Source organism: Diabrotica virgifera, chromosome 3 (genome assembly GCF_917563875.1).
Source record: "Diabrotica virgifera virgifera chromosome 3, PGI_DIABVI_V3a".
Taxonomy (NCBI): Eukaryota; Metazoa; Arthropoda; class Insecta; order Coleoptera; family Chrysomelidae; genus Diabrotica; species Diabrotica virgifera.
In genome coordinates this window covers 4,453,128-4,477,244 of record NC_065445.1, presented here as the reverse complement: position 1 = coordinate 4,477,244, position 24,117 = coordinate 4,453,128, and the positions used below count along the sequence as shown (strand labels likewise).

Below are 24,117 nucleotides of genomic sequence, written 5' to 3'. Positions count from 1 at the left end.
CTGGGTGTTTTAATAAAAAAATTTGACAACGTTTTTTTTTGAAAATCCGCCATTTTGTATTTAAAAGCGATATAAAAAATGGTCATTTACCTAAAAACTTGAAAAAACGGTCATTTGGCTATCGAGCGATATAAAAATTTTAAAAATCGGTTGTCAGATAACTGAGCAATTAATTTTTAAAATGAGAGATGCAATGTGGAAATCACATAACATAATATCAATTTGCTTAGTTATGTTATTTAGGTATGTGATATCCATGTTGCACCTCTCATTTTAAAAATTAATTACTCAGTGATTTGACAACCGATTTTAAAAAAAATTATATCGCTGGATAGGTAAATGACCTTTCTTTTAATTTATAAAAAAATATACTGGGTGTTCCATTTAAAAAAAGTCAACAACGTTTTTTCCAAAAATCCGCCATTTTTGTTTTCGTATTCGAAAGCGATATAAAAAATTCAATCCATTCAGACAAAACTTTTACTACAAAAATACATTTCAGCAAAAGCCGCATATTTCTATCTTGAGCCGTTTAGAAGTTATAGGTAGTTAAAATGGGGGAAAATATAAGTGGACACCCGGTATTCGCAGTATCGCAGGCTTAGTCTTGTTCTTGCTCAAGTCTTGCATGGTCAGTCTTGGTCTTGGTCTTGCTAAAATAAAGCGGTCTTGGTCTTGCGAAAACGCAAGAACAAGACCAATACTGCAAGATCAAGACCGATTTTGGGCAACTAACACTAAATGGTAGGCTCTCTCACCAATGAGCCACGGAGGAATAGGGGTTAGCTTTAGGGTTAAAAATAGAAACAGTGTTTTATGTGGTTGGTATTTATTGAAAAGGTCGCATTAAGGAATAGTCCATTTATTTTTACAGGTGTATTGTATCATATTTAAAAACTCTAATAACCTTCTGTGTTTGCTTCGTCAGTATCTGGTTTTCTACACTGGCAGTTTCCAAGACCGATAAATACCCTCCTGATCTGATTCAATTTACAGCTGCTTCCAATCAGGGTCTGTTCCAAGTCGCCACCATTGTTAAGGACATGGTCGTGGACTTGATTTTTAATTTTAATGATAGCTGCGGTATTGGCAGTAACGACTGTGACCGTAGAGTTGACTTGAGATTTAAGCAATGTGCTAACAGCGACGATTTCTTTCACTTGGGCTGAGTTTTCTTTAGCTTCTGTTAGAATTTCATTGGTTTCTTTCACTACTTTGGCTAGTTTGGCTTGAATCTTGAGGACCTTTTCTGAGTTTTCTGTTAGCTTGCACAAGATCTCATCGATTATATCCCTACACTCACATTTTGGGAGTTTTCCTAAAATATAAATACAAATATAAATACAGTAATACCTCGATAGAACGGACCTCTATTTAACAGACTTCGGATATAACGGACAAAAAAATTTAACCTCTATTTAACGGCAAAAATATGAAAAATTGAATTCTTCAAGAAAAATCAGCAAGGACAGGATCAAAAATTGGTTTCTTTTTAAGAATTTGGATCTGCAGTGAGATAATTTCAAGAGAAAAACTGGGAATACCGCCGGAAGAGGTGAAATGTTTATTGATTGTAGACAACGCTGCTACTCATCCCTCTGAAATATTCTACGTTCAGAAGAAAGCAACTTTAAGCTGTATTTTTGCTGTACTTTTTTTTGCTCAAAAAAATACAACATCGCTTATTCAACTCATCGATCAGGGAGTAATTTTGGTAACCAAACGAATATAATGCTGACATTTTTTAGATTATGTAATGGTTGTATTGCACGATGAAGATACCGCAGGGTATACAAGAGAGCAGCATAATTTTAGAGAAGTGATTATAAAAAACAGCAAGCTTCAAAATTGCAAACAAAACTTGATTCCTTTTTCAAAGCAGGATTACCGAAAGCAGGCGCGTCGATATCAAACAGCAACGTCACTTCAGAGCAAGACAATTAAATACAATTTATTTGTGACTTGTCTTTTTTATTTATATTTAAATACAGTGCACATATTTTCAAAAAAAAGTTTTTTGATTTGTTTGAAACTTATTTTTATATAACGGACTTTCGGCTTTAACGGACACCCCGTCCCCCAAATTAGTCCGTTATATCGAGGTTTTACTGTATAAATAAAAATAAATGATTACGAAACAACTTAGATCACATAAGCAACTAAGAAATTAAGGGGATGGGTACATAGTTTCGGCTCTAATGCCATTTAAATGGGATTTATCTTTTTCGAATCCTGAGAAAACTAATTTTTGAAAAATTTAAACGCAGAATAAAAGATTACGTTCTTACCGAGGGTCAAAAGTACCTGAAAACTTCTGTAATGTTTATTTTAATAAGTTACAGGGGTGAAAATCTAAGGAAAAATATAGTGTGATTTTTAATTTCAAATATCTCGTTCAAAGGAAACTTTTTATTTATTCTAAGGGACTTTCGGCCCTCGATAATAATTTAGTCTTTCATTCTACTTTTAATTTTTTTTTAATATTTATTAGTTTTATTCAGGAATTAAAAAAAATGGATACCATGTCCGTGGTGATATTTTCCAAATCGAACATTCGCTATCTTTGTCATACAACGCACTGAGTCAAATAGAATATGATGACAAGACAGTGACAATTTTAAATATTTGACATGGTATCGGAAATATTTTGAGTGGTTGATTAAATAATATTGATAGTGTATTTGATAAATAATTGATTTAAGACGTGAACTAGTTTTTGTTGTAAAGTATATAAATTATTACAATCACTGAATACAAAATTATCGAAAAAATTATCATATTTATTAACTAAATTAATAATTTGCAATTATATAAGTAACAGTTATCGAATAACATTCAAAAGCCACCTCTTTAAAGGTAATGATGATATTGTCAAGTACTAATGTTTACTTATCCATACCAGTGAGAATTTTACTACACGTAATATGCCGTGTAAAGACAGAAGAAGTAGGGATAGCCGTAAAATATTTGCGAATTATGTACCGATGGCCTTAAGGACGGACGCAAATTCTGATTTTTACTTGTACCAGATCCTTGTAAAATTTACAAGAAAAACGGGCGGTAAATTAATAGACGTGGGGAACCTAAAATAGGCATTCCACAAACGCATCAATTTTTCTAGGTAATGATCAAACGAATTTTGATCCCATTACTCAATTCGTGAGTAAGAACGAAGGTAAATGAAAGATTGAAGTTAAGATTTCATTTTGTTTCAGAGACCCCCACCATCTGTTTACGTAGATTCAACCTTCTGATTGAATAGCTCATCACGGGCTGTTCTGAAGAAAACAAGAAGTTGAAACGTACGTAAACAGATGGTGGTAGTGGAAAATTAAATCTGGACTGCCTTTCATTTAGATCAAATGAAGAGTAAAGGGGAAAAATAAGGAATGCCATTTTTTCACGAATTTTGGCTTTTCTCGCCATGTGGTAGCAAAAATCAAGTACTATCAACTAGACTATCCATTCAGAACAATAACCAGAAAGATCAGTCTATATAAATTTTCTAAGATTTTGTATCCAGGCGAAGGAACAGGATTGTCCGCACGCCACTGAACAAAAATAAAGAATGTTAGCAGTTTTTTGGTGCATTAAATTAATAAGTTAAGATAGATTAATATTATATTAAGATTGCAGAGTAAGAATTGCTAGAATTTTGCTAAGAATCTCCTAGTAGTTTTTAGATATCATAGAAGAATTCAACCTTTATTGGTGTTTATCTCAATATTATGTATAAAATGTGACATTCCTGGTTTTTCCCTGTACGCTTCAAATAATTATATCAGTACTTTTGTTTAATGAGTTTATTTATTACTCATCGAAAAAACTATCGGAGTAATTGAAGACAGAGATGGAAAGATAATCATGAATTTAAAAAATAAACTACAGAGACGGACTGCACCTTCTGCTTCATGTGCCTTGTCCGTTGAGGACGTTGGCTATCATCACAGCAATTTTAATTTTGTTTGCGGCGTTTCTGAATAACTCGATCGATGTTAGTCCAAACCATTGGAGTAAATTTTGAAGCCATGAGCGTCTTCTTCTTCCGGATCCCGTTTACTCTCTATTTTACCGAGGCATTCAAGCTTTCGTTTCTTAAATTTTGAAAGAAATTTCTTTTGTTTTCCTATTCGGCGCTATAGCTCTACGTTGGTAGTGTGAGTCATCCAGGATAGTTTGATGAAACGTCGGTACACCCACATTTCGAATGCCTCTAACTTTTTTATTAATGTTTCCGTTATTATCCATGACTCTGCGCCATACAGCAAGCCTGGAAATACACAGCATTTTAGCATCCGTATTTTTAGTGGGAGAGATATGTCGCAATGGGTGAGTATATTGCTCATGTTAAATGTTGCTCTGGTCTTTTCAATTGTTCCAAGGTATATATACGAGTCAACGTGTTAAATTAATTGATTTTTTTATTTTCAATTGTCTGAAAGGTTTTTGAGTTTGGCTGACCAGCATCCATTTTGTTTGATTCATGTTGAGATTAAGTCCTCTTACTTGTAGTTGAAGTCCACTCGCTCTTTGTAAGATGCTGAAGTTCATCGATACTGCTGTCAAATACGACTGTATCGTCCGCATACCGGATATTATTTGTCAATTCTCCATTGATTTTTTGGCCTTCGTTTGTTTCATCCAGTAATTCTTTAAAAATTTGTTCGGAGTAAATATTAAAAAGGAGAGGGGAGAGAACACATCCCTGTCGCACATCTTTTCTGATAACAATGCTCTCTGTGGACGTATTGCCAACTTTTACACAGGCTGTCTGATTCCAGTAGAGAATTGTCACAATTCGGATGTACTAGAGAATTTCAATTGAATGGGCTGAATATATAAATAAATTATTTTCTGTCAACAGGAACAATCGTCTACAAATATAGAGTGAAACTAGCCTGGTACATTGAAAATAGACGTAAAAAGCGCAATTAAAAATGCCTGACTAAATTCCTACAGAACCATTAAAACTTATGAATTATGACAACTTGATTACACATGTTTGACGCCATATACAATACTGGTATTATTCCTCAAGAATGGCTGTTATTCACATTCTTTCCAATACCTTCTTCTTGAGATTGGCAATCATCATGGCTATTCCAATACCAAAGACAGCTAATAAGCCTGGAGCCCGCGTACCAAAAAAAAGTTTATTAATAACAAGCTGAAAATTTGTTCATAGCTTAACGGTGTCTAGTCGGACAAACTTTGATGTATGGGAACACTGGGAGAGGGGAAGTTTTAATTGTGGAACGTGTCATTCTCACGAGTTTATGATTGTGAAAACTAGCAGGTTGTTTTTAATTTTATTCAATAGCAAACTTTATATAATTTATGAAAAAATGTTTGTCCGACAAATATGTTGGGCATTTTAATAAGTCCGACACGTAGAACTTGTCAAATAACAGGAATTATATTGGTGGTAAATAGCAGTCTGATTTTTTGCATGAAAGTTTAATGAAAGGGTAACAAATCAATTGGAAGTTTTGTCCGACAAAATATTTTGTCCTTACTATTAATAAACTTTTTTTGGTACGTGGGATCCAGACCTATAATACAAAAGAATGTTCCGATCATCGATCAATCTCGTTAATGAGTCATTTGTTTAGAGTGTTTCTAAAAATTATTCATAACCATGTTTACAGAAAGTTGGAACTTGATATTAGCTAGGCACAGTTGGGATTCAGAAAGCTGCACTAGAGAAGCTCTGTTTGCTCTAATCAAGAGATATACGCGTGTTTTATAGATTTTGGAAAGGCTTTTGACATGGTCATCATCATTTACTTAAATATGTTCTTGAGAGCAATGGCATACCTAGATGATAAAAGTCTGACAATAATCCTGAATTTATATTGGAATCAGCGAGCAAATAAAAGCATGGAAAATATAGTTTCACATGTAGATGTATGTAAATGTATGTTACATATAAATGTAGTTTCACAAAAAGGATGGATAACCCTAATACACAAGAGTAACAATGAAGACTGCAAGAACTATCGCTGTATTCAAAAATCGCTATAAAAAATCTAATAGAAAATGAATATGCAGCTTTAGAGATCGAATAACAAGCAGGATTCCGAGCAGGAAGATCCTGCTTCGACCACATCCTCACGCTTAATCAACTCAAAGAAAAAAGTAGCCAAAGACAGAGAAATACATCTACTATTCGTCGATCTAACTAAGGCATATTGATACCGTGCCACTGTGTAAATTATGGCAAGTCCTGGAAAATACCCTATTAATATAACTTTAACCAAAGCAGTACAAAAATTCTATACCAACATTCAAGAAAACATAAAAATCGGATTCACCATATTTTACAATTTAGAAGGCATATAGACGACGAATATAGAAAACGAAAAGAATTCTACAATATACAATCAAATTCCGCTTTCATTCATCTAGGAACACATACGAAAAAAGGTTCTTAGTACATACTCACAATCTGAGTAAAGATAGAAGTGAATTGAAAGACAATATGTGTTGAATGATAAAAAATAAAACGACAATATTTACTAAACAAATAACAAAAACAATGACGAGATTCGAAAATATTTCGGAGCAATGTGGGGTTCAATCAATTTTCTTATGTTTTTCACTTACCTTCTAAGCTAACAGTTTCTTCTGCCTTTGCTAAGGCAACCAAGAAATAAATGAACAAAAAGTAGATGTATTTCATTTTAGATGTTATTCTTGGTAAGGACTAAATCGGTATGATGGAAGAATATCCGAGCTTTCTTATTTATATCATGCTCTTTTGTTATTCTATTTATGAATATGGTTTAATCCTTTTGTAATCCGTATTATGTATTTTAAGTTGTGTTTTGTTGTTTAGGTTTGTTTGCGTTTGATTTTATTTTACAAAAATAACTGAGGTGCGTTTGCAAAGGATCAAAACAAGTTGTTTTTCCGGTATGTATTTGGAAGAATTGTACTTTTTGTGAAGGTGTTAATGCTTCTGTATGCATTGCTACTAGGTGGTATATATCAGGGGTCACCAATTAGATTCCCTGAGGGTCCGTTTCGACAACCTATGACACTTCTGGGGTCCTATTGCTACATGTGTCTCATTGTTCTACTTCGGTTTCTTTGCGGATTATTTATGCAAAATTTTTTGGAAGAACAATTTTTTTAACATATCCAAAACATCACTTTTTTTGCAGGAAAATATGTTTTTAGCATTTTCCAGTCATCCTAACAAAAAGAGTAATTTTTCTCAAAACTAGATAGATTTTGAGTTTTAAACGATTTAAAATCTGAAAAATGCGAAAATAAGCATTTTCGAAGCTTGAAAACTCATGTGTAAACAGAGCCGTGCGGTATATCTTTTCAATATGATGCAAGTCTTCGAAATGCCGCCCCTTAAGTATTATTGAAACTTAACTTTTATTTTTATTAAATGAAACGACACAAATTGAACGAAAACTTTTATTTTAAAAACGAAACATACCTTAAATTAAATTAAATCATCATCATTCTCTTTGCCTTATCCCTATGCGGGGTCGGCTTCCCTAATTGCATTTCTCCACACAATTCTATCTTGGGTCATATCAATGTTAATTCCCTTTACCAACATGTCCTGCCTTATCGTCTCCTCCCAGGTCTTCTTTGGTCTTCCTCTCCTACTCCTTCCAGGAATCTGCACTTCAGCTATTCTTCGTATTGGGTGATTAACGTCTCGACGTTGAACATGACCAAACCATCTTAACCTATGCTCTCTCATTTTGGCATCAATTGGTGCCACACCTAGACTTCCCCTAATATACTCATTTCTAATTTTATCCTTCTTTGTCACTCCACTCATCCATCTAGCATTCTCATTTCCGCCACATGCATTCATTGTTCCTCTTTCTTCTTCACTGCCAAACATTCAGTTTCGGACATCATAGCCGGTCTTATGGCTGTTTTACTTAAATTAAATTAAATATGTATTAACATATTATAACATTTACAAAAATTACAATTTTGCCATTCTGACTTTAGTTTTGGGAAACTGTCAATCCGATTGGTGTAGTCTAAAATAGCAGCTAGTGAGGACTCTTGAAATGAGTGCTAAATTTTTTAGTTTTATTTGTCTTATGGAGCTTCGTAAATAGTTTTTAATAATTTTTAATTTTGAACAACTTCTTTCCCCACTAGCTACCGAGACAGGCAGTGTTAATAAAATTCTTAGTGATACAACTACATTTGGGTATTTTAGCACAAACAGTGCAAAATCTCAAAACCTTTGCAATTCTTCTTATACACGCAATTCTTATAGAAGATCATTTGAATCTATATCCAATTCTTATTCTTTGTCTATTGAAATTATTGAATGAAGGTTCATATTATAATATTTTTCTAGTGTTTTATCATCTATAGAAGCGAAAATCGGCCAATCGAAGAATTAATGGCGATGTCTAAAATATAGATGAAACAATTTATTTTAACCTTATCTTCTTCTGTTAGGAACTCATCCACAGATTTTTCGTAATCAAATTGGTGCCTTTTTCTCGTGGCTCGAATTTCATTTTCAGCTGGAAATTCGGAACTTATATCAAGATTTTCTGCAATTTCATTAGCAATAATTTTCATTTGATCATAGCCAGATTGTCTGTAACTTTTCATTTTTTCTGTAGTTGCTGACAACATTTTTACACAATCTGACAAATTTATAGTTACATGTTATAGTAACATCTTTATACTACACCGCTTTTCCATAACTTTTCCAAATTTGTCAAAATTAGTCCTGTTAAACCTTAACCGGTTGAATCACTAGCTTCAAAAAAAGCAGTAAAAAATTCTTCGATAATTTATTCTGACTAGAATTAAATAAAAGAGACAACTATTATCGTCAATGAGAGCTGTTTAATATGACTTACGACTGGGGTACAATCGGCGATTACCGAAAAATATTTATCGATTTTTGCTATTTCGACAATTTTGTTTAAAATAACATTAACCATCAAAATTATCAATTCATCTTGCCTACTGTTGCTTAAATAAGTCACAAACCACTTATCAGACTCTCGTTAAACTCTCCTGATATGTTCTTCCATTATTAGATCAAACTCAGAGAGCAGTTGTAGTAACTTTAAAACAAGAATGTGTGTGTACTTTGTACGCACGTAAGAAGTTATACTTCTACTACATATTATGTGATTTTTAAGACAATACCAAAAATTTAAAAAAATAAAAGAATAAAACGCACACAAACACATTGAAAAATGCCACAAAGAAAAAATGATTTTTGAACGATAATAATTGTTGGCAAAAATTTTAAATACGCATTTTCTGAAAAAAAAAATTATATAACAAATATACTTACAATCATAACATGCATAAAAAAAATAAAAAAATAAAACCTGCATCGGGAATTGAACCCGTGAACTTCGTGGCACTTTGATTCGTAATCGAAGCGTAGACTCACTCGTCCAATCCCACATTATTTATCGTGTGGAAAAATACGGTAACTGAACGTTTTACTATTTGACAGTTACGTATTTTTTATGGGAAATAAGCCACAATTTTACTAAAAAATGAATTTATTAACGTTTGACAGTTGTTTTGAAAATTAAATTATGTAGTTCAAATTTTGTGGAAGAAAATATAAAAATATAAAAAAACAGTAAGAAAACAATATATTAGATGAAGATTGGTAGAACTTTTGTTGGTATTGTACCCTCGGAGATCCGTGGAAAAAATTTACACCCAAAATAACAAAATCCAGTTTGGCAACACTGTGCGAATGTTGATAGTAACATATCCTTTTTAAGATAAGCACAACTGTAATTTAGTCCAAACAAATTAATATATTTTTTTGCCAACAAAAATGAGATTTTTCAACCAAATAATGTTTCAAATATGATGTGCAAAATCATTTTTAATTGGGTTCTGCTAATGGGCTTGCTTTTTTTGTCAATAAAGTAAAAAAAAACTAAATTTTACTCATTAAATCAATGTTGTCCGGTTATCGTCTTAATTATTTTAACTGTACTAATATCCGTTGAGTAATTCTGAATGATGAATAGGTCGTTAAAACATTTTATCTATAGCGGCTTCTGAAATATCTTAAAAATATCGAATTTCATTGATAAAATGCGCATATTCCACCGATCTTCGCTTCGACAATAATCAAATTAAGTATGTAAATCAAAGCATTGCATACCTACTAGATAAATAAATCTACGCCAAAAAATCATAATTTAAAAATAAAAATCGAACCTAATTTGGGATTTCTCTCTAAAATCCGCATTCTTGAGAAAATAAATGTATGTATTTCAACCTAATCCAAATGTATAGTTACAATATGATTAAAATAAAAACTACTTACCAAATTAGAATGAGTTTTCCTTGTCCAAAATAGTCCAAAAGTCCAAAAATATAGGTATATGAAAACTATTTAAAAAGGCAGTATAACTATTAACTAACTTTTGTTTGTTGTTTCTTTTCACACAAATTTTAAAACGCAACAACCATAAATAATCTAATTACAGCTGTGCCACAGCCGTCATATTGAATAATTTTTGACATGTCATTTGAACATCCAATCAGAACAAAGTTATAATGCGCATGCGCCCGGTCGCTAGGTTTTACCATATAAAAAATTCACCCTCTATCGCCGGTAAAGAAGTATAACTTCAAAAATTCCATTATTAGGTTGAAACAAATGATCAGTTGTTCCACGAAAAGCTAAACATTGTGAGGCCAAAAGTCTAATTCTTTTCACAACTTCTCCCCAATCTTGAATTATCCATTATTACATTAGATTTTACTGATTATGCCGCCCCCCTTGTGATGCCGCCTGATGCGACTGCCTCACCGCATCATAGGACGGCACGGCTCTGTGTGTAAATTATTGTTTCTGCGATTGTCAAGTGCAATTATTGAAGTTTATGCAAGAGTGAAGTTTAAACATTCAATTTCAAGATTCTGATGAGTATTCGGGACTTATTTCAATTTAGACCGTTGTTTTTCTTAGCTTATGTAATTAGCACATTGACAATAATTAATTGAATAAATAAAAAATTAATTATTAAAAAAAACTTTATTAACAATAAATTATAAAATTTTAATAAATGTCAGGTATTTGTTGGGTATTTTTTGCATAAGTACGTATAATAAGTATCGACATAGACGCACCATAAAGTGCGACGCGCGGCGTCTTTAAAGTCGCGTAGAGGCGTATAACTAACAATTAAAAACAACGGTCTATATTGAAATAAACAGTGACTACGTATCTTCTTCTTCTTTAAGTGCCATCTCCGCGGCGGAGGTCGGCAATCATCATAGCTATTCGTATTTTAGAGATGGCTGCTCTGAAAAGTTCATTTGATGTACATCCGTACCACTCTCTCAGGTTGCGCAGCCACGATATTCTGCGTCGCCCTATGCTTCTCTTTCCTTGAATCTTTCCCTGCATAATCAATTGGAGCAAGCTGTATCTCTCTCCACGTGTAATATGTCCGAGATATTCCAATTTTCTTGTTTTGATGGTATTTAGGATTTCCATTTCTTTATTCATCCTTCTCAGAACCTCTTTGTTTGTAACGTGTTCTGTCCACGATATTTTCAGAATTCTCCTGTACACCCACAGCTCGAATGATTCTAGTTTTTTCATTGATGCAGCATTCAAGGTCCAAGGTTCCATTCCATAAAACAGAGTCGACAAAACGTAGCATCTAGCCAACCTAACTCTTAGCTCCAACTTCAAATCTCTTGTGCAGAGCACTTTCCTCATTTTGTTAAAATTTGCTCTAGCCTTTTCTATCCTGATTTTGATTTCCTGTAAGTAATCTCCTGTGGAGTTGACCATTGTTCCAAGGTATGCATATTGATCGACTCGTTCGATATTGGATCCGTTGATGACGAGATTTTCGTTATTTCTTTGAGTTTTCGATATTCTCATAAACTTTGTCTTCTTGACATTCATTGTTAGCCCGCATTCTTCTCCAAACTCTGCTATTCTGGTCACCAGCCTCTGAAGATCCCCAATATTTTCAGCTAAGATGACAGTGTCATCCGCATATCTAATGTTGTTAATGGGAACTCCATTTACCTTTATTCCAGCTTCATCATCCAGAGCTTTTTTCAAGATCTCTTCCGAGTAGGCATTAAAAAGAACCGGCGACAACACGCATCCCTGTCTCACTCCACGTCTGATTTCAATTTCGTCCGACAGCTGATCGTTAACACGTACTTTTGCTCGTTGCTTATAGTACAAATTCGATATAATCCTGAGGTCATTGTAGTCCAGCTTCCTTGATTCCAGAACATGCATTAATTGTTCATGTCGTAGTTTGTCGAATGCTTTATTATAGTCAATAAAACACGCATATATATCTTGATTGACGTCCAGGCATCTTTGTATAAGTATGTTAAGTGAAAAAAGAGCTTCACGAGTTCCCAGGCCTTTGCGAAACCCAAATTGCGTATCATTAATTATTAATAATGACTACGTATAAAAATATTGAAATTGAATGTATAAACTTCAATTCAGGTACTTGACCACTTTTGTTATTTGGGTGCAAACTTAAATGAACAGTGGGACCAATCGACGGAAATTAAGATAAGGATCGAGAAGGCAAGATCAGCTTTCGTCAAAATGAAAAAAATCTTTAACAGCCACGATATAAAATTGGAAATAAAAGTTCGTTTACTAAAATGCTATGTATTCTCCGTTCTTTTATATGGCGTGGAGTCATGGACCTTAACTGAAGCATCACTGAAGAGACTCGAAGCATTTAAGATGTGGTGCTATAGACGCATGTTGAGGATTTCCTGGATAGACAGAGTTACCAACGAAGAAGTTCTACATAGAATGGGTAAAGAGCGCGAACTAGTCGTAACCATAAAACGTCGCAAACTGAAATACCTGGGCCATATAATGCGCAATGAACAACGATATGACCTACTTCGGACCATACTTCAAGGTAAAGAGCATGGAAAAAGAGGTCCAGGACGAAAAAGAATATCCTGGCTGCATAACCTGCGAAAATGGTTTAACTTAACCACTACCGGACTTTTCAGGGCAGCAGTCAACAAAGTCAGAATAGCCATGTTAGTGTCCAACGTCCGTAACGGATAGGCACCATAAGAAAAAGGCAACTTGAAATCGAATAATTTACATATGAGTTACATATGAGCCTCGACAATGAGTCTTTTACAATAAAGTTCATTTTTGATAAAGCGTATTATAAACATAGTACACAATCTCATGGCCAAACATTTTCAAAATTGCCAAACACCTTATTCTGAATTTAATGGCGGTCGGCACAAAACTAGCCCACGGCCCGGATGCGGACCGCGGTCCGCCAATTGGTGATCCCTGGTATATATGATATTAACCCAGATAAGACCAAAACTTTTTTCTTGAATTTTTTAAATTCAAAGTTTATTAATGTTTACAAAAGTAAAGTGGAAGAGTTTTTGCTAAAAATATGGTACTTTTTTCAAAAAAGGGTGTCCTTTTAAAAGCCAGGTGGCATCATCAATGGCTATTACTAACTAAAATTAAATAATAGTATCCCGTTTTATACCGCTGACAAGGATTTGGGATTATTGCAAGGTAGTTTGCTATATCTAGGGCCTACGGTATAGAAGGAAGGTAACAGGGCCAGTGCTACGCTTCAACCGCCTATTATTACCCCTGGTTTTACCCAAGGTACTCATTTTATTCAAGCTGAGTCGACCTGGGGCCTATAGACGTTTTTAAAAATGTCTAGTTGTTCTTCTTGCCCCGGTCTACCAGCAGTCGAGCCAAGCATACTACCACCTGAGCTACGCCGACCCTTACTAACAATTTTTTTTTTCATTTATGGCCTTTGAGAACGGCGTCCATTTAGCCAGCAATACTTCTTAAAATCAACGCCTAACCAAACCTACCATACACCAAGACCATTACGAATCCAATCGAACAATCAAGGGTAGGGAAGGGAAGAACAAAAAACTTTTCGCACCCAGGTCGTTCAGGGTGACCAACCACAGACTAAGTAGTGATACGGGGTATTATTACCAGGGAGATAAGGCAAAGGTAGCAAAGCTAGACCTAATCTATAGTTTCAATTTACACGACTTAACATAATCTAGAAGAATCCTAAAGATTGACGGTTTGTTCAAAGCTAGTAAGTTGATCAGATTATATGGGGTAAACGTTTTCTTGCAATAGCTGCATAATCAATGGATTTCTTTGTGTCACATATTGTCATAATATGCAAAAAATATATGATCCAAGTCACTTATTGTATTGCAATTTTCGCACAAATCCGACTGTATTACATTGATTTTATATAGATCTGCGGGATAACAGGCATGGCCAAATTTTAGTCGAGAGATAGTGATAATATCGTGTCTTGAAAAATCTAAATTTTTACCCGTGTTGAGCTGCCCCCCCCCCACTTGCAAAAATTAAAAAACAAATAGCCCTGATTTATGAGCTATTTATGAGCTCTCATATTCCGCAAACTAAAAATTTTGAGCTCGTTCCACTGAGCAGGAATTTAATACCCTAGTGGGGGGGGGGCTGAGTCAGCCCCCCACTACTTAAAAATAGGAATATTGAATCGGTTTTTGCGGCAGAATTACGAGCTATTTATGAGCTCTTGAAATTATATAGTTTCGATTTTTGAGCTCATCCCCTTCACCCCCAAACAACCCTTTAATTGATTTAACTTAAGAGAAAGATGCTGAGAAAACTTAAAATATATCGTATTGCGGATATAATTCCTATAGCTTATATACTCTAAGAATAAACTATTAAATCAAGGACATTTCGTTTATTGAGCTACAACCCCTTCGCAAGAAAACCACCCTATCTTCCCGGCTTAAGAGAAAGTTGTATTTAAAATGCGTTAAACTAATTATTTGGCGACTACATATCATTTAATAATTTATAAGCTTCCAAATTACGCGTATTTAGATCAGTAAATTGCAATTTATTTTGTATAGTGCAGTCACTGAAGGTAAAAATCAACGATTACCTTCAATTTCGGTGAACCTTCATCGATTTTCACGAAAATTGGTCAATGGTTAGAGGATACGTCAAAAAACAAAGGTGACATGGTACCACCTTGCGCCTTTACCCTGAGGGTGGATACCGCCCCTTCTCGGGGGTGAAAATTATTTTATAAAAAATAACTGCACAAATCAATAAAAGAACAAATTAAAAGCAAAATTTATTATATAAAATTAATAAAATAAGTCAATACTTTTTAAGTTATTAAAGATCAAAGATTTTAATTATTTGTGAAAAAAATGCATGTTTTGAAGAGGTTTTTTGTAAATCACTGAAAAACTGTAAGTTTTTACAAAAAAGTTAATAGTAGTTTAATTCGTATAGCTTATATTCTAAGAATAAACTCTAAAATCACGCGCCTTTCGATTATTGAACTACAACCCCTTCGCAAGAAAACCATCCCATATTCCCGGCTTAAGAGAGGGTTGTACTTAAAATAATTTAAATTAATTATTTGTCGACTATATATTATTTAATAATTTATGAGCTCGCAAAATATAGGCATCTCAATTATTGAACTGCCATTTTCTTTCTATAGTGCAGTCACTGAAGGTAAAAATCAACTATGACCTTCGATTTCGGTAAATCTCCATTCATTTTCACGAAAATTGGTGAGCGGATTTTGATACTATCAACTTTTTCTGGATCTTATTTTTGATGGGTATTTCTAAGTACTTTGAGTATTTTTACCTAAGTATTTAGTACCTAAGTGTTATAAAATGCATCCTTTTCCCGTTATTTAAGCTTGAACCCTTAGATTTGAACAGTCGCGGAAAAAAATATACATTTAATTACCAATAACTTACTTTAAATTAACATTAAAAGTTTTTCAAGTAAGCAATTTATTATATTTTTTATTAGCTTCAATTTTCGTGATGAAAACTTTTTTGTAAAAACTTACACTTTTTGAGTCATTTATGAAAAATCGCTCTAAAGCATGCATTTTCTTTCCAAAAATTAAAATATTTGATCTTTAATAACTCAAAAAGTATTGATTTATTTTAATCACATTATATAACAAATTTTGCTTACAATTTGTCCCTCTCTCGATTTGTGGGGTTATTTTTAATAAAGTAATTTTCACTCCCGAGAAGGGGTGACATATACCCCAGGCTAAAACCCCAAGTTGTTATTGTCAATTCGTGAAAATAAATGGAGATTTACCGAAATCGAAGGTAATAGTTGATTTTTACCTTCAGTGACTGCACTATAGAAAGAAAATGGTAATTCAATAATTGAGACGCGTATATTTTGCAAGCTAATAAATTATTAAACGATATGTAGTCGCCAAATAATCAATTTAAATTATTTTAAGAACAACTCTCTCTTAAGCCGGGAAAATGGGGTCGTTTTCTTGCGAAGGGGTTGTAGCTATATAATCGAAAGGTGCGTGATTTAAGAGTTTATTCTTAGAATATAAGCTATACGAATTAAACTACTATTAACTTTTTTGTAAAAACTTACAGTTTTTCAGTGATTTAAAAAAAACCTCTTCAAAACATGCATTTTTTTCACAAATAATTAAAATCTTTGATCTTTAATAACTTAAAAAGTATTGACTTATTTTATTAACTTTATATAATAAATTTTGCTTTTAATTTGTTCTTTTATTGATTTGTGCAGTTATTTTTAATAAATTAATTTTCACCCCCGAGAAGGGGCGGTATCCACCCTCAGGGTAAAGGCGCAAGGTGGTACCATGTCACCTTTGTTTCTTGACGTATCCTCTAACCACTGACCAATTTTCGTGAAAATCGATGAAGGTTCACCGAAATTGAAGGTAATCGTTGATTTTTACCTTCAGTGACTGCACTATACAAAATAAATTGCAATTTACTGATCTAAATGCGCGTAATTTGGAAGCTTATAAATTATTAAATGATATGTAGTCGCCAAATAATTAGTTTAACGCATTTTAAGTACAACTTTCTCTTAAGCCGGGAAGATAGGGTGGTTTTCTTGCGAAGGGGTTGTAGCTCAATAATCGAAATGCCCTTGATTTATTAGTTTATTCTGAGAGTATATAAGCTATAGGAATTATATCCGCAATACGATATATTTTAAGTTTTCTCAGCATCTTTCTCTTAAGTTAAATCAATTAAAGGGTTGTTTGGGGGTGAAGGGGATGAGCTCAAAAATCGAAACTATATAATTTCAAGAGCTCATAAATAGCTCGTAATTCTGCCGCAAAAACCGATTCAATATTCCTATTTTTAAGTAGTGGGGGGGCTGACTCAGCCCCCCCACTAGGGTATTAAATTCCTGCTCAGTGGAACGAGCTCAAAATTTTTAGTTTGCGGAATATGAGAGCTCATAAATAGCTCATAAATCAGGGCTATTTGTTTTTTAATTTTTGCAAGTGGGGGGGGCCAGCTCAACACGGGTTAAATTTTTATGCCAACAATCTGTCGGGATTTTCGGATGTAAAAGAGTATAACTTGTCGGACAATATACTAACAAAAATTAAAATGACAAAAATTAAAAACTTTACATTTTCGGTTATCAAGATTGCATCTACGCCTACGTAATATATAATTTTAATTTCATTCTATTCCATTCTGTATTATCTTCCTTTATTGGCGCTTTTAATGACTTAATCCATGATACGATCAAATAGCTTAGTCTTAGTGAATGTCACTCTGCCCATTGTCTGTAACTATATGTTCCGTAAGTTGTCTATCTATTCTAACTTTCATCTTATTGTTTGTTTTGATTCTGTGGTTTTGATAGATATTTTCCATTGTTTTGATAATATCCAGCGGGATATTACACCTTTAAGTCTTACTACGTCAAAGCCCTTCTTCAAGTAAATTAATGGTAGGAATGAGGGTCTATTGTATTCTAATGCTTTCTCTATAATATGATTTATCACGAATACTGCATAATCGTAGACTTATATATTATTATCATCGACAGAGTGTAATTCAGAGCGAAGTGATGACACCATCCTTTTTATTTGGTTCAGTGCTGTTTCACTCTTACGCATAGTAAACCTGCGACAGTAGTCCTCCCCTTTCGTGCCTATACTCACACTTAATGCCATCTTAGTTTCTCGATACAATGTGCTAGAAAGAGATAGCACCAAACCAGTCCAAGAGATCTTGTCGTCAGGGCTCACTCTATGTGAATATATACCTCTATGTGCATAATATGTATTCTACAACACCTTCTTGAACGGAAACCTTATTACCCCAGTCAATCTGGAAAAAAATCATCGATTTCACGTAAAAATGTTATACAGGGTTTTGAAGGTTTTAAACGGTAAATGAGGGATAACTGATGATATTTCCGTGAAGACGTACAGCTAATTTTGCTGTTTCTTCTTTTTTTAAAAAATTATAAATAATGACAAAATCCGTTTTTTGACTACAAAACATTTTTTGTGTATTTTAAAGAAAAATGTTTCAAGTAAATGTTGTAGATGTGAAAAAATTCTCTAATTTGATAGTATGTATGTTGAACTACATAAACAATTGACGGAGATAATTGCAAAAAACCCTCATTTTTTCAGTAATTTATAAACATTAATAACTGTATTTTTTGCATAATGACACATAATTTAACTGTTTTAAATTATGTCAATTAAACGGTTATTTAAGTGTGCTAGTTATTTAAGTGTGCAGAGAGTAATTGTTTAAACAACGGTTCTTTTCCTAACAGCGCCTCTAGATATATGTATTTAGCAGATCGCAATCAATTATTTGAGTGAGACCTATGTTTTAAGATGTATTAAAAAAATTTCAACATTATATCAAAATTGTTATTACAAAAAAAAACATTAAAAAAGCCCTGATTTTTAGCTTATACCTTAATAACCTTAACAATTAGAATAACTTTGACACTTTTATGCCACACTCTTGAATGTAGGCTCACTGAAAAGCTGATAAAAAATACACATTATGAAAGAAAAAAAATATTTAACCAATATTTTATAAGTTAGCATTTGTTTTTATAAATCATATTTCTATTGTCTATAAACATTAAGAGCTAAGAATTGAACAGATCATATATAAAAAACTACATTTTATGATCCAATTTATAGATTGCTTCTTCTTAGGGTGCCAGTCCGTTCCGAACGTTGGCGATCATTCTGGCTATGATGACTTTTTTGGTTGCTATACGGAATAGTTGTGTTGAGGTCTTTCTATACCATGCTCTCAGGTTAGCAAGCCAGGATATTTTTTTCGTCCTGGGGCCCTTTTTCCCTTAAATTTTAGCTTGTAAAGTTCACTGGAGTAGCTCGTATCTGCCTTGATTTCTCATTATATGTCCCAAGTATGGCAGCTTACGGCCCTTCACGATGTTGAATAAATCTGCGGTTGTGTTCATCCTCCGTAACACTTCTTCATTGGTGACTTTGTCTGTCCGTGGTATCTTCAGGATCCTTCTGTACAACCATAGCTCAAACACTTGAAGTTTCGATAGAGTTTCTGCCTTCAATGTCCACGTTTCTACTCTGTATAGAAGCACTGTACACGTAACATTTAAGGAGCCTTATTTTTGTTTTTAGAGTGATGTCATGGCTCTTGAACGCAGAGCTCATATTCAAGAATGCACTCTTTTAGATTGCATATTCAGTGAAATAATAAAAAGTTATGACCCTTTAAAATTATGGAATATCCCGGAAAAATCAAATTATTCAATTTTTCTATTGGGACCGTGCAAGTTCGGCAAAGCGACACCTATTTCTACGCTCTGCAACTTTATTCGCACTTTTAATTATATTGGCCAATTATATTAGTCCTGGTTACTGGATAATGATCAAGGCATTAGTCAAAAATAATAATAAGAAAAAAAAAATAAGATTAAGGTTATGTTATTAAAACGTAAACAATTTTATGTAGTAAATAAAATTAGTTATTAAAATGCAGTACTGCAAGCAAAATACAATTAATTAAATTTACCTTTATATAATAATTGCATATCATATCAATATTGTGGAGCAACATATAATTTTTCTTCTTCATTGAGAGTAGATATGAAATGTACGTCAATTTGACAATTTCAATTGACAATATGAACTATTTAAGAAAGTTGCAATATTTCTCCGCTATTCGCGCACGATCGTTTCTCAATTCCCTTCCAAGTACTTGCACACCGCGAATAAAAGCTATTGAATTTTACAATTATTTCGTTACAATTCTTTAAATTTTATTAGTTAAAGTACATTACTTAGATAAACATATAATAACCTTAAATTAATTTAATAAATAATTTATTTTTTTATTTCTAATATTTGTATAGAAGATGGAAGTTTAAAAGATATACGTGTGGTAAGTTGTGACGGGTACAAAGTTTTTCTAAAAAACATAGGACAGATTCTGCAACATAGCAAAAATATGTGGTTTTATTTTGTCATAAATAAATTAATTTATTGTAACAAAATACACAGCACAGAACATCAAATTTGAAATAACGACTATGGAACACAAGATTAGATCAGATGCTAGAATGTAAGATTATGAAGTATGTTCAGTATGACTTAGATGAAAAGAACAAAGAGAGTTGCCTATAGAACGGACGCCAAACAAGTTTTTAACAGGAAACAAGTTAAAACGAATACAGAAGATAATGATTAATGAAAGATTAAAAAAATAAAATAATTATTTAAAAATAAAATAGCAAAGCTGTGACGTTTATAACGGTACAATAGTTAACAGATTGGTTTTGAAAATCAGATATAATATTTTGGCTGATGTTAAGAAACACTTGTATTTGCTACATTTACTTTCCAATTTGCGTTAAGTTTGTTTGTTTTTTCTATATTTGAGTAAAAATTACTGTACAGTATACTGTACAGTGTGAATAAACGGAGGTCGACAGGTATGGTACAAAGCCACATGATATTTACAATTGTTTATACTTATTTTATATTGCAGTATTAAAATACATATAAAAGTGAGTAAAAGAAAGCCGGTAAATAAAAAACAACTAATAGAGCTAATTGAGGCTTATCAGATATTGACGGGCTTAGTGTAGACGACAATGACGATTATGTTTTGGGAGATGGGGGGAAGAAGATAGCAGTGATGATGATAATGAGTTGAAGGAAAGCAGTACAGACAACGGGGAAGTTATTCGTTCTGGTTCTGCTGATGATAACAAGGGCGAGGGAAGAAGTTTATTCGTCATCATATTTATGTCGCTGAAGTTTTGATAAAATCAGACAAGGGACACGCGCCAACTCGTAACTCTTAATGACAAACTTTTTTAAATCAAAATGTACACCGGCCAATTCGTAACTTTTCTACCTGACCAACTCGCAACTTTATACAGGTGAATTCGAAACCATTGTTTAATAGTTGTTAATAGGTTAAAAGGTAAGAAATAAATTTGAACAGTAACGGATTAAGCCAACACGGGGCATATAGCATATTATTATGTAAGCGAATGCTTCTTGGTTTGCTTAAAAACATGTTGTGTATTATATGTACCTATAAAAAAAAAATAACAAAAATTGAAATCTCTTTTGATTGAAACAATATTATATGTATAGACCAGGGCGGATCTGTAAAAAAAAACGTCTATTTGTGGATGTGCGAGGTGGCATTCGGATTTTTGCAGATGAAGTTAGGTGACAACTTCAATAATAATAATTGACTTATGCTCCTTCTCAAATATGCCCGGAACATTAATAAAACAATTAAAAGATTTAAAATTTTCGAAAAACATTAATTTTTTTCTACATTTTTTCTTATAACTTTAAAACGATTCATTTTGGAGCAAAGTCGTAGGGAATTAAAATAAAGATAATTGAATTTTTTATGATATACGACTAGCTAAAAATGTCTTAAATTATTACCCTTTCTGAAAAATAGCAATAAATACAAAATAAGGGGGCAAAGTAAGCCTCTTTTTATTCAGTGTTTTTCAACAACTTTGGTTGCACTTAGAACCTTCGTAATTCGCATAGAAAATCCTTATAACATACTTAAATGGTCCACCAAATTTCATTAAAATCTACCTGATAGATTTTGCATAATAATTTTGCAATCTAAATTTTTTTAAAATAGTTCAAATTTTTTAAAAACTTTCTGAACAGAAAGTAGACCATTTAGAAGTTTGCTAATTTTTTCACATATAAAGAGGCTTTCTACCTATCTAATACACTTTACAGAATTAAAATCGGATTATCTAAGAGGCCTCATCACTGTTTTAAAGTTATAAACAATTTTTTGGCTTATAAACAAATACAGTGAGGGCGTTTGAGTTGGAATAAATTCATTTCCTCGAGAATGGGCGTCTCTGGAGATAAATCCCGAAATAAGTCGATTTTTATTTTTAAATTCTAATTTTTTGGTATACATATCATACCAGTGACGTCATCCATCTGGGCGTGATGACGCAATCGATGATTTTTTTTAAATGAAAATAGGGGCCGTATGATAGCAGGCCGTATGATTCCGTCGGTATAACAGGTTGCCTTGCAACCAGATGCAGAACAGTACCATAAATGTTTTCCACTTTTTAGCACTTTCTTTAATTGAAATTTAAAATTATTTACCACCAATAACTTACACCCACGTGCACTCATTACGAAATCTGTTATCTGTTACAAGAATTTCAGTCATTTTCACCAAATTTATTTGGATTTTCTCTAGTAACTCTTCCAAGAGACAATACATAAATGATTTTACACCACCTTCAAAGAGAGTAATTTTTACAGGTACATACCTGGAATACCGGTATTAAATTATTAACATTACTTAAAAATGAAAGTTACTAATTCACCGGTAGTTAGTGGGCTGTCGAAGAATTACCTGCGCGCCAGAGTTACGAGTTGGCCTGTAATTAGGATGGGGGATTAAAATAGTTACGAATTCACCGAGACCCGCCAATTGCCGCAGTGAAGAACCTTGAATTTTTCACCGTAATCTGACGTAATTCATCGCAGTGTTACGGTTGCAGTTTGTCGGTGCCGCTTTCGAGGAAACCCAGGCTTGACCGTATGGTGTGTATACTAAATTTACATTCAAGATGCAGTAGAAATAAACAAACCAAGTTAAATGCTACTAGAAGCACTCCCGAATCTTAATTTAAAATGTATAAACTTTGGAAATCATGATTTGGGATTTACCATGTATGTACGTTGTAAACTATGATTCTGGAGTGCTCCTCCCGAGTAGTAGCTTTTAACGTGTCTTGGTTTGTTTATTTCTACTGCATCTTGATTGTAAATTTAGTATATTATAGCCGTATTTCAATTATAACGGAGGTTATTTGTAAGTATACCGTATTTTATTAATTTTTACCATATTCTCCGGCTAACCAGGATTTTCGATAACCTGGATCGGTCGTGGTCCCTATTAATCCGAGTAATCGAGGTTCGACTGTACCGGGTGTCCCAATAAGAATGGCTCTCGGCCATACCTCAGAAACCGTTTATAGTACCTACAGCTTTGAGAAAAAAATATTTATAACAAAAGTCGCCTCGGGAAAAGCCTTAAAATTATTTTCATGATTGTAGGTCCACCGCTAGAGGACGTAATTGAATATCAAAAATTAAAAAATCAAAATTTTACAAAATTTACCTAATGATAGAGCACTGAAAATCCAATCATCGTATACTTCATAAAATTCTGCGCATATTTGATTTAACAAGTTTAAGTCTACCTTTGCAAATAAGAGGTGGGGGTGAGTGGGAACCTTCTTATGAAAAAAGGCTGTAAGTCCAGTTTTGCTAAATCGAATTTTGCATACTTGGTCTTTTTGAAAACAGCTCTTTTTCGTCAATGTAATTGTCTTATTTTAGAAATAGCCTAATAATAGTGCGTTCTTTAACGGTAAAATATTGCAAAACCTCTAAATTTTAAAGAACCGCTTGAATTGACATGAAATTTGGCATACACATAGCTCACAAGTCAAAGAAAAAAAGTGATATTGTGCCGATATGTGCTTTTGCCCTGGGGGTGGTTTTCACCCCCTCCTGGGGGTGAAAAAATATTCGTCCAAAGAAAGTCAGGAAATGGATAAACTGGCTAATTTTAAGTAACTTTTTTTCTATAGAGTTTTTTAACTAAGTCAATACTTTTCGAGTTATTTGGCAGTGAATATGTTCATTTGTTCAACAAAATATTCACGCTTTTAGACGGTTTTTCGTAAATAACTCAAATAGTAAGTAT

At 33.2% G+C, this 24,117-nt stretch overlaps 1 protein-coding gene across 1 annotated transcript; it reads right to left on the bottom strand.

Annotated features, from left to right (window-relative positions):
* Positions 1-818: 818 nt before the first annotated feature.
* LOC114326591 (uncharacterized) lies at positions 819-6,766 on the bottom strand. Its single transcript, XM_028275005.2, has 2 exons — positions 6,607-6,766; positions 819-1,318 (listed from the first exon to the last, which is right to left on the bottom strand). Exons 1-2 carry the CDS (start codon positions 6,680-6,682, stop codon positions 900-902), a joined length of 495 nt encoding a protein of 164 aa, XP_028130806.2. The 5' UTR covers positions 6,683-6,766; the 3' UTR covers positions 819-899.
* Positions 6,767-24,117: the final 17,351 nt, after the last annotated feature.